Here is a 13,022-nt window from a genome sequence, read left to right on the forward strand (position 1 = left end):
GGGGAAGAGAGAAAAAGTATTATAATGAATTCTATCCAACTCAGCCTCATTGTACTCTCTACAAATGGCTATACAGAAGTGATCACTGGAAAGTTTCCACTGGAGAGCTGGATTTCTGCTGCATAGGTCAGAAGGGAGCAAGCCAGTCTATTACAAGATTATTCTAGAGTTGTGTCATACACTTTATCTTCTGAATAAAGCCATTTTTGACTAAAAGGCTTGATGTATTATTTCTTTTCCATGCTCTCATATAGTTTTTAATAATGTACTAAATTTGTCTGCTTACCAAACTAAAAGGAAAAGAATCAACTTATTTTTAACTATATTTAGTCACTACAAAAGAGATTTTGGTCCTTTTTTCTTGCAAATCAAGATAGCTGTTTCCACTTCAGGATAGGCTATTGTTGGCAGCAGGAGCGTAGATTTGGGGGGTATGTAGAGGTGTTGTCCCCCTCCACCCCACCCCCAAACTATATACAATTTTTGTTTTAGTAGTTTACAATTTAGATTTGATTCCTAATGTGAGGTAGAGCCCTGCAGTGGGACTGGGATCCCATGGGTCTTGCAGGACCTGCTGCCATAATAGCAGGAGCAGGATAAAAATTCAAGAAACAATCCCGGAATGGGTGGGAGTGGGTATTGGGTGGGAGGATGGGGCTGGGAGTGGGATTAAACATATAATCCTCCCATGCCACAAACACATGAACATCCCAGCCAGAAGCCGCCACTTTCCAGCCACCCAGCTCTGAATTTCTGCTGGCCTTCAGAGCAGGGTGGCTGGGGAGGGGTGGCTCCTGGCCCCCCCAAATATAGAAGTCAAACTATGCCTGTGATTAGCAGCCACCCTTTTATAAAATCTATTAGCTACCTGTGAACTTTAGTAGGCAGTAATTTTTTTATTTTATTTTGTTCTTTAAGCTTAATGTGGCTTTTACATTGCATCCGATAAAGTGAGCTGTAGCTCACGAAAGCTTATGCTCAAATTTGTTAGTCTCTAAGTACTCCTTTTCTTTTTACATTAGTAGTTTGAGAAAGTTTGTTTCAGTCATTTATGAAAAACAAATTTGCACAGTCAGTGATAAATAGCTACTACTACTAGCTTGTAAATAAGCTGAGCCTGTTGACAGGATTAGTAGGTGTGGCTATTTGGACTAGTGCAAGTGTGAGAGATCTGTTTAGCATAATTTTGTCTCCTCCATAGAAAGGTAGCCTGGATTTCTTATAATTTATCTTGTGGCCAACGTGGCTTCCTCCATTACATTTGTGACATTGCACTCCATGTGTTTTGTGGAAATATGCTTATGAGTGTGGATATGATGTAACTGGAATATGCTTTATGCAAAAGATCTCTTGTGAGGTATCATAACAAAGGTTATAATCTACTGAATATATTCCTCCTATTTGTATATAGGTATTATTCTTGGATCTGAAGCTAAAAATATGAAGTATAACTCTGAGGTTCTATTGTAATTATGCAAAGGCTGGCCCATTAATGGTGGTTTAAATCTTGATGGCTCCCATTGACTAGGACAATTGGTTGTAAATGGTTCTGTTTACTTACAAACCTTCCAGTGTACATGGGGGGCCAGCCCAGGAAGAATGGAGGCTGGGGTCTCACAGGACATGTGATCATGTCACCTGATACTGGAATCCATCCTAAATTTGGTACTTTTCCATTTAGGAGGGGTGGGGACCCAGAGAGACAAAAGATTCCCGCCTTGTGACAAAACCATAAAAAGGGGTGAAGCAGGACAGAGGTGGCTGCGAGTCTTGAGAATGCCCCTGCTTTCCACCTAAGATGTCTGCTGGAACTAACAAGGACTGTACCAGGGGAAAGGATTGGGCCCAGACTAGGAAGGAGTCTAGTCTGTGAAAGAAGCTTATTGGAACATCTCTGAGGGTGAGATATTATCTGTAATCAGTTTCTTAATGTATTAGGCTTAGACTTGCATGCTTTTGCTTTATTTTGCTTGGTGACTTACTTTGTTCTGTCATTACTTGAAACCACTTAAATCCTACTTTTTATATTTAATAAAATCACGTTTTTGTTAATGAACCCAGAGTAAGTGATTAATATCTGGGGGAGCAAACAGCTGTGCATCTCTATCAGTGTTATAGAGGGTGGACAATTTATGAGTTTACCCTGTATAAGCTTTATACAGAGTAAAACGGATTTATTTGGGGTTTGGATCCCATTGGGAACTGGGTGTCTGGGTGCTGGAGCTAGGTGACCTTCTGATCTGTTTTCACTTAAAGCCTGCAGCTTTGCGGGCATGGACCACACCTGGGTCTGTGTTTCAGCAGGCTAGCATGTCTGGCTCAACATGACAGGGTTTTGGAGTCCCAAGCTGGCAGGGGAAATGTGCTCAGAGGTAATCTCAGCACTTCAGGTGACAGTTCCAAGGGGGTCTCTGTGACCAAACCCATCACAACATTATTTATGTCCATTGAGTTCAGTCATTGGTACAAGTGGGTGCATTCTAAACTTTTCACGTCCTGAGGATGCATTCTCTGGTACTATAACTCATTTTAGTGATGGCGTTTTTTTTTTTTCACATATTTCTATATACCCTGTGATGAGACACAGGGGTTATACAACTCGGGAGCTTCAGGGCCATATTCTCATCTAGCATTGATGTAAAGCTAGGGTGACTCCGCTGTCTTGAGTGTTTAGAATTCTTACTGCAAACTTGTGGTCTTTAAACCACAGCCCTTGCAGGAGGGGCTAACATTACAACAGGAATTACCAAGAAGAATTCAAGATGATTCAGGCACATTTCTTCCTGGAATTGCACCTTGCACTACTTGCACCTGCATAAGGAGGGCACAATTGAGCCCTTAATATAATATAAATTAAAGATATCTGCATGTTTGCATATTTATTTAATGTACCTAAGGGCTCAATCCTGTCTCAGTGGCAGTTGAGAATGTTTAGTACCTGGTAGTAAAGTTGGGTGAAACTTTTTTGGTGAATAGCAATTTCACCAAAAAATGCATTGTCACAGGGTAGCACTGGCCTTTTGACTCATCAACTGCTTCCCAGTTGGGTTTCAAGGGATGGCATCTGAGCCATAAAAATGGGGAAAGAGATAGTGGAGGGTTCAGTCTGGAGAAGTGCACGTGAGAGCTTCAATGGGGTGAGAGATTGTCAAGTGAGAGCCAGGAGACTATAGAAAGAAGCTGCAGGAGGCTCCTGGGGGAAAGCTGAAGGTAGAAGAGTAGCAGAGGGGTTTGCTGGCTGATCCCTCTTAACCAGGGGCTGGCCAACCAGGGCTGGAGATGGCTGAAGGCCAGAGAACAGCAGAGGAAGTTGCCTGCTGACTTCTAAGCTGGAGAGCCAAAGCTGAGTGCCAGAGAGGGCTGATGGCAGAGAGACCAGTGAAGGGATTTATCCACTGATGTCTCCATGCTGGAGAGCTGAAGGCCAGGGAGGGTGAGGGATGCTCCCCTGGTGAGAATGAACTGCAGCAGAGAGGCTGTGGTCATTCCTGCTGGGAACAGCAGGGTTGTGATGCACCGGGAAGGCCTGTCCTGCTCATAGGTACTGGAACTAGGGGTGCTGGGTATGCTGCTGCACCCCCTGGCTTGAAGTGGTTCCATTATATACAGGGTTTACAGTTTGGTTTAATGGCTCTCAGCACCCCAGCTATAAAAAATGGTTTCAGCACTCCTGGTCCTGATTGAAAGATAGGAGAGGACCAAAGAAGAGCCCACCTGTGGTGGAAGATGCTGGAGCATGCTAGGTGCTTTGTCCAGGGCTGGCCTTACGAGTGGGTGACTGTCCTGGGCACAATGGTCAGGTAGTGCCGTGGTCCAGAAGCAAGATTGGGGTGGACCTCGGTTGCAAGGCTGTGGAAGGGAGCTTAGGGCAATGGGGCAGGGGTAGCAGTGGGGCCTGGGGACAATAGATGGTTGGGGAGCCCAAGGAGGCAGTGGAGGTTACGGGGGGATGGGTGGGGAGCCCACAGGGCTTAATTTGTTCCAGGGCTGAGCCCTGGCACCTCTAGGCTTGGCAGTTAGCCCCAGCACCTCTGGGCTTGCCATGTCAGTTACACATCACTCAGTGGCCAGAGGAACTTCTTGAGCCCCAGCACCTCTTGCTTGAACCCTGGCACCTCCTGCATTACAAATTAAGCACTGGGATCCAGGGAGTTATCTTAGGCCAGGGGGGATGGGTGGGGAGCAGGGATGATGTGTGCGGCCACGGGCAATGGCTGGGGGACTGAAGGAGGCAGCAGGGGTTGAAGGCAATGGGGGGGATGGGTGGAGAGGATGGGCAGGGAGCCCAGGGAGACAACGGGGGCAGGCTGGGTGGGTGGGTGGGGAATCCAGGGAGGTAGTGGGGGCTAGGGATGATGGGGGTGGGGTAGGTGGGGAACCTGGGAAGGCAGAGGGGGCTGGTGCACCAAAATGCAAGTTCGCCCAGGATGCCATTTTTCTCTGAGGTCAGCCCTGGCTTTGTCAATAGTGTAAAGATTGTGGGATTTTAAGGACTGCATAAACAGGGTGTGAGAAATGGACTATGTCTGGGACTTTTAGTAATAAGCTGGTCCCAAAGAGGGGAAGTATTGAGACAAGAGAGCTGTTGTGGAGTTACTGGGGACTCTGAAGAAAAGGCAACTAAGAAAGTCCTTTGTTCTGCCACAACAGGGCACTTCAGGCAGGCCTGCCTTATTACATGCATTTTGGGGGGCATTGAATCTTATCCGCATTTTGGGTCAAATTAGCCAAATATTTTTGGCTAAAAAAAACTGGGAAGAAAAATTTCAGAAATGTCAAAAGGTCCCCCCCCCCCAACATTTTTCTAAATGGACTGCTTTGACAATGTCCATTAAAATCAATCAGAACGTTTTGTTTGACCCAAATATTTTTTGGTTTTGTTTCTCCAAAGTTTTTCTTTAAATCCAGTTTTGGTTTGAAACTAACCAAAAATTTTTTTTAATTTTTCTGTTCGACCACCGAACCAAAAAATCAATTATTTGCTCAGCCCTATCTAGTGGGAGGCACTATAGACCTTGCAGGTTTGGCCCCAGATATTCTACCTGAATCTATTGGACTGTGAATAGTGGAATGTACTTAGAAAATAAATGTTGGGGAATGTATATACTAGGAGCTTAACTGATGTTCAATGATATTTTCTTAACAATTGATCTTTTGCTGTGTTAGGACACACCGGCCAGGGAAATTGGGTTCATGAGAGCATCTTTTTCATGTATTCTAGTATTGGTCTCTTAAATCATTTTGGTTTTTGAACAGTTTGAGAGACTTAATATTTCAAATTGTCCTCAAGAGAAGTAAGCAGTTGGATAGGAAAGCCATGTTTGATCAAAAAGTTCTATAGTGGATAAAAATGGCATATTGTCTAATTTAGTTTAATTCATTACTAGGCAAATTATACACACATGTTCACTCATGCCAGGAGCCCCACTGAAGGCAACAGGAATTCACATATGAAGAAACTATTTGCATAAGTAAAAGTTTGCAGGATTCAGTCCTAAATTACTAAAGACAAACAAGTAGACATTGCACAATAATTCAGGTATGATAAGGGAGTGGAGTGATTAATGCAGAGGAGGTACACCTACTGTTCACAATAAATAGCAATCAGTAGTCAAAAGCTTACTGCCTTTAGGAAAGCAGATTGTAGAGTGAGACCTTAAATGAGCTAGCAGCAAGAGCTGCTGAGTAAATGAAAGAGCTGCTGCATACTGTGGAACCTGATGTGGGGAAAACACAAGCAAATCTTTCCGAGTGGAGAAGCAGCTGTCCCCCAGGAGGAGCAAACGGAATCACTTCTAGAAGAAACATGTGAGTGATAGAAGAAATTTGTTAACTGGGAGACAGACACCCCACACTAGAGGTTCGTACATTCCATCTTAACCCATCTTCAGGGTAATGTAATTTAATACAAAACAAACGAACAAAAAAAAATCCCTACACTAGTACACGGATAAGTTTCAGAGTAACAGCCGTGTTAGTCTGTATTCGCAAAAAGAAAAGGAGTACTTGTGGCACCTTAGAGACTAACCAATTTATTTGAGCATAAGCTTTCGTGAGCTACAGCTCACTTCATCGGATGCATACTGTGGAAAGTACAGAAGATCTTTTTATACACACAAACCATGAAAAAATGGGTGTTTACCACTACAAAAGGCTTTCTCTCCCCCTCACCCCACTCTCCTGCTGGTAATAGCTTATCTAAAGTGATCACTCTCCTTACAATGTGTATGATAATCAAGTTATCTCACAAATCTTGGGAGACAGGCCAGTCCTTGCCTACAGACAGCCCCCCAACCTGAAGCAAATACTCACCAGAAACCACATACCACACAACAGAACCACTAACCCAGGAAGCTATCCTTGCAACAAAGCCCATTGCCAACTGTGCCCACATATCTATTCAGGGGACACCATCACAGGGCCTAATAACATCAGCCACACTATCAGAGGCTCGTTCACCTGCACATCCACCAATGTGATATGTGCCAGCAATGCCCCTCTGCCATGTACATTGGTCAAACTGGACAGTCTCTACGTAAAAGAATAAATGGACACAAATCAGATGTCAAGAATTATAACATTCATAAACCAGTCGGAGAACACTTCAATCTCTCTGGTCACGCGATTACAGACATGAAAGTTACGATATTACAACAGAAAAACTTCAAAACCAGACTCCAGCGAGAGACTGTTGAATTGTAATTCATTTGCAAATTGGATACTATTAACTTAGGCTTGAATAGAGACTGGGAGTGGCTAACTCATTATGCAAGGTAACCTATTTCCCCTTGTTTTTTTCCTACCCCCCCCCCCCCCGACGTTCTTGTTAAACCCTGGATTTGTGCTGGAAATGGCCGACCTTGATTATCATACACATTGTAAGGAGAGTGATCACTTTAGATAAGCTATTACCAGCAGGAGAGTGGGGTGGGGGGAGAGAAAACCTTTTGTAGTGATAAACACCCATTTTTTCATGGTTTGTGTGTATAAAAAGATCTTCTGTACTTTCCACAGTATGCATCCGATGAAGTGAGCTGTAGCTCATGAAAGCTTATGCTCAAATAAATTGGTTAGTCTCTAAAGTGCCACAAGTACTCCTTTTCTTTTTACAAGGATAAGGTTACTCTAGTTAGAACTCAGAAGTTAGGAAATGCAAATGTTATGGTTGACCATGCAACCTCAACTCTGCTTGTTTCATATACAGTGGGGACTATTAAAATTAGACATTATAATATCTTTCTCCAATAACATATATTTGCAATATCTCAACTTTGTACAACTAAGTAAGACAGCTTAGTAAGACAGGATCAATGCTTTCTGCACTGTGGGCTGTATGCAGACGTTGGGAGGTGTGAGTGGAGAAGCTATCCTGGGGAGGGAAGTCTCTATATCACCTAAATGCTGATGATGCGAGGCACTCCATGCTGGGTCCAAATCAGCTGGTGTAGAGACTAGCATTGTATATGAGCCAAGATAAGGACCACTGGATCAGTGTATGGCTCAGAATACTAATGGTTGGGAGGTGGATTAAATCCCCAAACTCCTGCAGAATTCTCATACAAAAATCTGTTTACTTGGCCTTTGTGTGAAGGGTGGTGAATTTGGCCAACAGTGACCAGTATTGTGTTGGGGTGTAGATATAAGGAGTTACAATTAATATAATGAAACTTTTTAGGTAACTACAACACTGTCAGTTTTACATTAACATACAAGTTAATATACCATTTAATACAATTAGGTATTTATCACCTGTAAACACACACACTTTTTTGCAAGTTTATGGAAAGTCACGTGTCGTGGTTGTTTAATTTGTAACATTAGATGTATAGGGCCAAATCTTCAGCTGGTGTAAATTGGTATAGCTCTTGCAAAGTTATATAAATTTCAGGATCTGGGAAGAGAACAGGAATGGTGGTGGGCTAAGATGCTAAAGTGTAATATTCAGCATGCAAACCAAGGTGCTTAGCAACCCACTCCTTTTTGAGGTCTCACAATAACTTGACAGGCATGCAGCAGCAATGCTCTTTTTAATTCAGGATTGGTTTCCTCTACGCTGCCTCACCAGTTCACTACTTTTTACCTCATGCTTATTATGCACAGCTCTTGACCTGCAGTACACAAGAATAAGTCAAAAACAGAAAGCAGGTTGAACATAGAAATGTACAATTATTTTTAATGTTTGCTCAAATTAAAACTCAAAAGAATTCTGAAGGACATTCTGCTGTGCATTTTTTCTAAAGAAGATGGAATCTCTATAAAACCTCATATCTAAACAAATGTGTCAAAATCTGTGGATTAGTGTCTGAGATTTATGTGCATAGATACATTTTGGTTTTGATCCCTATGCACTATAGAACTTTTCTATAGTGGAACTTTAAAAGAGAACATATGACCTGACTGCTTTAGAGATCTGTTTTGTTTTGATTAGGGGAAAAGGGAATTACTTAGAAATCACAAACACAGGATAGGAAAGAAATCCAGAATCTAGGGCCTGAACCAAAGCTCTTTGAAATCAGTGGGAGTCTTCATTTCATTAGTGACTTCAATGAGCTTGTAATCCGACCCTCAGTACTGGTATCAGAGTAGTAGAAACAAATCCTGACCTTCCGATGCATATAATTCAGCAGACCAACATTATCACACAGGAGGACTGATTTGGAACTTAATCAGACTCATTAAAGTTCTGTTCTATTCTGAAGTGACTCTGTAAAAACAGTATTGTAAGGTTTTACATATTCCAATTGATTCCACCAAATGTGCTCAATTTAGAGTTGTTTTTTTTTTAAATCACCTTTTTGAAAGTTGCTATCCCTCCAAACTCATGCTGCATACTTTCCTTCTTGCATATCATCATCAGTACCAAAGGTTCTAAAGGACTGTTTGAGCTATCAGTTACACTTGTGTAATCCCATGATCTTCACATTATACACTCAGTAACACCTGTGCAAACCCAAAGCTGCTCTCTGGGTTTGCACAGGTGTAACTAACTAATTAGAACTTTGTTAATTATTCTGTGGGCTAGGCACAAGAAAGAAGGGAATCCAGCTCATTCTCTCTATATGCTTGTCTTTACTGAAGAGTTAACTCGAGTTATCTTTTTGAGCTAGCTCAGGTGAGAGCAGCCCCTCTGCAATAACACTTGAACAACAGAGTGGTTGTGTTCTTTAGCCTAAACCCTATCATGGACCAAGTGAAAAGCACTAGCAGACTCAGATTAAGGGGTTTTTGTGTGTGGACAGAACTTGAGTAAGGAGCAACACTTGAGTTAACTGTATAGTGAAGACGAGCCTTTAATAATGTTAGGCATGGTTAAAAGGAGTAACAATGTCTCTAGTCTAGAGTCAGCAACTATGACACTGAAAACACACCAGATGTTTTTGAATAGGAGAGTGCCATTTTTACAATTGCATGTTTCAGAACAGAAAAACACTCAAATTAGGACTATCCAAAAAGAGAGAGCAACTGGGTTAAGTTCATTGAGCTACTTAGCTTAGCACCCCTGTCTCTTAGATGCATGTAGCTCCCCACAAAGATAAGGGAGGTTTGCATGCTGAGGTAATGGAGGAGCAGGTCCAAGGATCTGGATAATAGTTGTTGATTGACACTTCTAGTATAATAAGAATCATCTAGAGAAAATACTGTAAATCTGGACAGTGTCTTGTATTAAACAGGCAGGAACAAAAAGTGACCAGCCCCAAAAAAGGGCTTCCCACACTGAAGCTCCCTGAGAATAATGGTTGTTATGAATCTTAAATAGAATTGAAACAGCAGTTGAAATGAGGCATTGAATAGGTACAACATACTATTTTGCCACAAAGTTAAGCAGAAAGTCATTGTTTAGCACCTACATCCAGAAGCTCTTGGAACAAGATAGTAGTTTAATTACTTAGGGGTCCATAGATGAGGAAATGATTTGGGTATCCAAATTCTATAGCTGAAATCTGCAGTGCTACCGAGTATTTGTGGTTCCAGCCCCCCAAAAGCTATTGACATTCTAATATCTATTGCTTTGACATTAATCTTAGGTTCCGGAAAAGACTTCTCCTTGCTGGAATTGCGAATGGTCGAAATATCATTTTGAATACATTGCAGCCAAAAGGAATAAATATACTAAGAAGGTAATTTACAAAGAGGATCATTTTTCACATTTGGTTTGGAGGTCTGGAGTAAACTAAAAGATGTACAGACCTGGGAGCTACATTACAACCGCCTCTCTATTTCTAATGAACGCCTGATTCTTGATTCTTAATCTAATTTCCTTTTACCCTGGTATTTCTGATATCCTGCTACTCAGATCTGTGTTTTCTGAATGTTTTTTCCTATTGATTTATGCAATAACGAGGAACATTTGTAACATTGTTACCTTTTGACTAAGACTTAGTTTTCATTTGTTTAAATTTTGTTTCCTGATGTAAAATAAATATGGTTTAAAAGATCTTAGTATTCAAAATATATTTAAATATTAAATTTTTTATTGAGCAACATTTTTAAACATCAAAATATTTTGTTAAAATGTGCTAACAAGAACTAGCTCAGCAATATATTTTAGACATTTTGAAATTATGGTAATATACATATTTTTAAAATAGTTTATTACTTATTCTTAGTTTTTTAATACATATGTTTAAATTGCTACAGTCATCTTCCTGGTCCATCACTCTGTTTATGTAACTAGAGTTGGCTGGAAAAATTCTGACAAAATATTTTTTGTTGGAATTTGCCGGTTCATTGAAATCAAAACGTTTTGTGAAGACAGTTCTATTTTGACAGAGTTCCCACAGAACCCAGATATGGTTTCCTGCCACCCTGCCTGGTTTCCTGTCACCCTGTCTGCCCAGGACCTCATCAGCCTGGGCTTCTAGGGTCTTAAACTTTGAAGCAACCCACCATGCAGACTGCCCCAGAGCAGGGGTTCCATTTCTTTTTGGGGAGAATTTTGAAACTTTTGGTTTTTCTTCTTTACCAGAATAAAACCAAATTTCTAAATATTCAAATCCTCCACAAAATGGAAGTACCTTTCTTCACCCAACTGTATATGTAACCTCCCCCCTTTCTTTAAGTCCCTCCATGGACTTCCCCTCTTCCACTGCATCGAATACAACCTGTTATCTCTACTTTCAAAGCCTTCCACAATCTAGTCCCACCATATATATCTGACCTTATCAGGCATCTCCTGTCTTGTGCGGTTGATGATACCCAGGCTTCTCAGATAAGTCCTTTTTGTTCTTTCTCACATGTGTCCCTTTAAGAGTAGGAGAAAACCTCCCATTCGATAAAAAATTAATAAAGCCACTTCTTTATCCTCAAAGTCCCTCCTTAAAACTCACCTCCGCTGTGTACATATAGAAAACTGCAAACTGATAATGGCCAAGGAGGAAGTGAGCTGTGATCACTACTACTGACGGGCAAAGAATTGGACACATACTATTATATTTCTTAACCTGTCTCTCACATCACACCTTGGTCCATTTCTTTGTCTCAGCTCATCTTTTAAATGATAAACTCTTCAAGATCGGAACTTTCACTTATATGTTTGTACACTGGTGCCCATTCTGGTTGACGTATTTAAATGCTACTTCATTGTGAACGATAAATAGTTGTTGCAGTTCAAATACAAGACAGGACAAGGCTTTAAGCAAGCAAGCAAGCAGGCTGGTCTGCCGACGGGCTCGTCTGCCTGTCAGCTTTTCCACCCTCTCCTTTATTTCTCTCTCTCCCCCCGCGCATTACATACTCCAACAGATAAAAGGAATACACTGGCTTTGTATAATATTCTTATTTACCAATTTCTATCTACCGCATTCCTTGCTCTCGGGCCTTGAGCCCAGTCCTGGGAGGCTTCCCATGGTTCATGTCATCTGGGCGAGATTCCAAGGTTCATGCCCTTGAGAGGAGCCGTGTGTACACTGCTCCTACACAACACTTCGGGTGTGCCCTGAATGTTGCCAAGTGCACGAACCTTGCATGAATGCTACAAATAGTAATAACGATTTCTGAGATTATCATACATTTCATTGTACTATAAAGTACGATTATAAACATAAATGATATTAGTCACTGAGATAGGCAGTGAACAGTAGGACTGAACAATGACTTTGTGCTACATGACCAGGGTACCTCAGGGTAGACTGAAATTCACTCATGCATTGTTGGGGTTTTTTTTGGGTTCATTTGACTTTTAAAACAAAATTATTATGTTGTGTGGGGCGGAGAGTGCTTCCAGTGTTCCTGCAGAGGTGGAGGGAGGTGCTAAGCCTGTACAGTTCATACTGCTTTCAGGGTGTGTGTGTGTGTGTGCGCATGTACAGAGGAATGGGTTTTTGCTACTCCTTTAAAAAAACTAGCCTGTGTTTCCCTCCATGCTCTCCTCGTGGCTCTGTCCAGAGGGTAAGAATGGAGTAGGGTTAAGAGATTCTTAGTAACTCAGTTTAGAATTTGAAATATTAATAAAATCGGAAATACACAAAGCTATTTAAAAATTCTCTGTAATATATTACATTGTGCAGTCAGTCACTTCTAAAGCAGGGGTTCTCACAACAAATTTTTTGGTGGCCTCAAAATGCAGCCACCAACTCTTGCTGGTGGCAGCTCTGACAATTTTTCCTAAAATTCTTAATTAACTTTAGGAAAAACAAATAAATAGACATACATATACGTGTCCAAATCATTATAATTTATTTATGTAGGGTATTTTTGAAGGCTTAATAATAAAAATAATATGCAGTTATCTTTAGTCTTCACTGAACCTAAACAGAATAGAAACACAAATAAGGTGCATTGCACATTCTTGTCTTCTGTTGTTGTTTTTTGCTTTTTTGGTTGCTTTTTTTAAACTTGCTAGCTGGTAAGTCTGCTGCTGTGAAAATTGATATTTGTATGTTTGTTATTCCTTTTCACAGCCTCCCATCTAGCTACTAAGTCTGCTGTGAAGAGAGATATTAACAAACATACAAATATCAATTTTCACGAGCAGACTTACTCAGCCCCATCAAGGTGGGGACAAATTAAGCCCTGCATAGGGA

At 41.2% G+C, this 13,022-nt stretch overlaps 1 protein-coding gene across 4 annotated transcripts in view; it reads left to right on the forward strand.

Moving 5' to 3' along the window:
- Positions 1-13,022, forward strand: part of ACSBG1 (acyl-CoA synthetase bubblegum family member 1) — a 78,079-nt gene that overhangs the window by 5,324 nt on the left and 59,733 nt on the right. For 3 of the 4 annotated variants that reach the window (XM_074966086.1, XM_074966084.1, XM_074966083.1), the window contains exon 2: positions 10,026-10,118. The exons of the other annotated variant lie outside the window; for it this stretch is intronic. In XM_074966086.1, the coding sequence (XP_074822187.1) occupies positions 10,026-10,118 (93 nt within the window). The remainder of the gene's footprint in view (positions 1-10,025; positions 10,119-13,022) is intronic. 4 annotated transcript variants of the gene reach the window in all.

Source organism: Natator depressus, chromosome 10 (genome assembly GCF_965152275.1).
Source record: "Natator depressus isolate rNatDep1 chromosome 10, rNatDep2.hap1, whole genome shotgun sequence".
Classification (NCBI taxonomy): Eukaryota; Metazoa; Chordata; order Testudines; family Cheloniidae; genus Natator; species Natator depressus.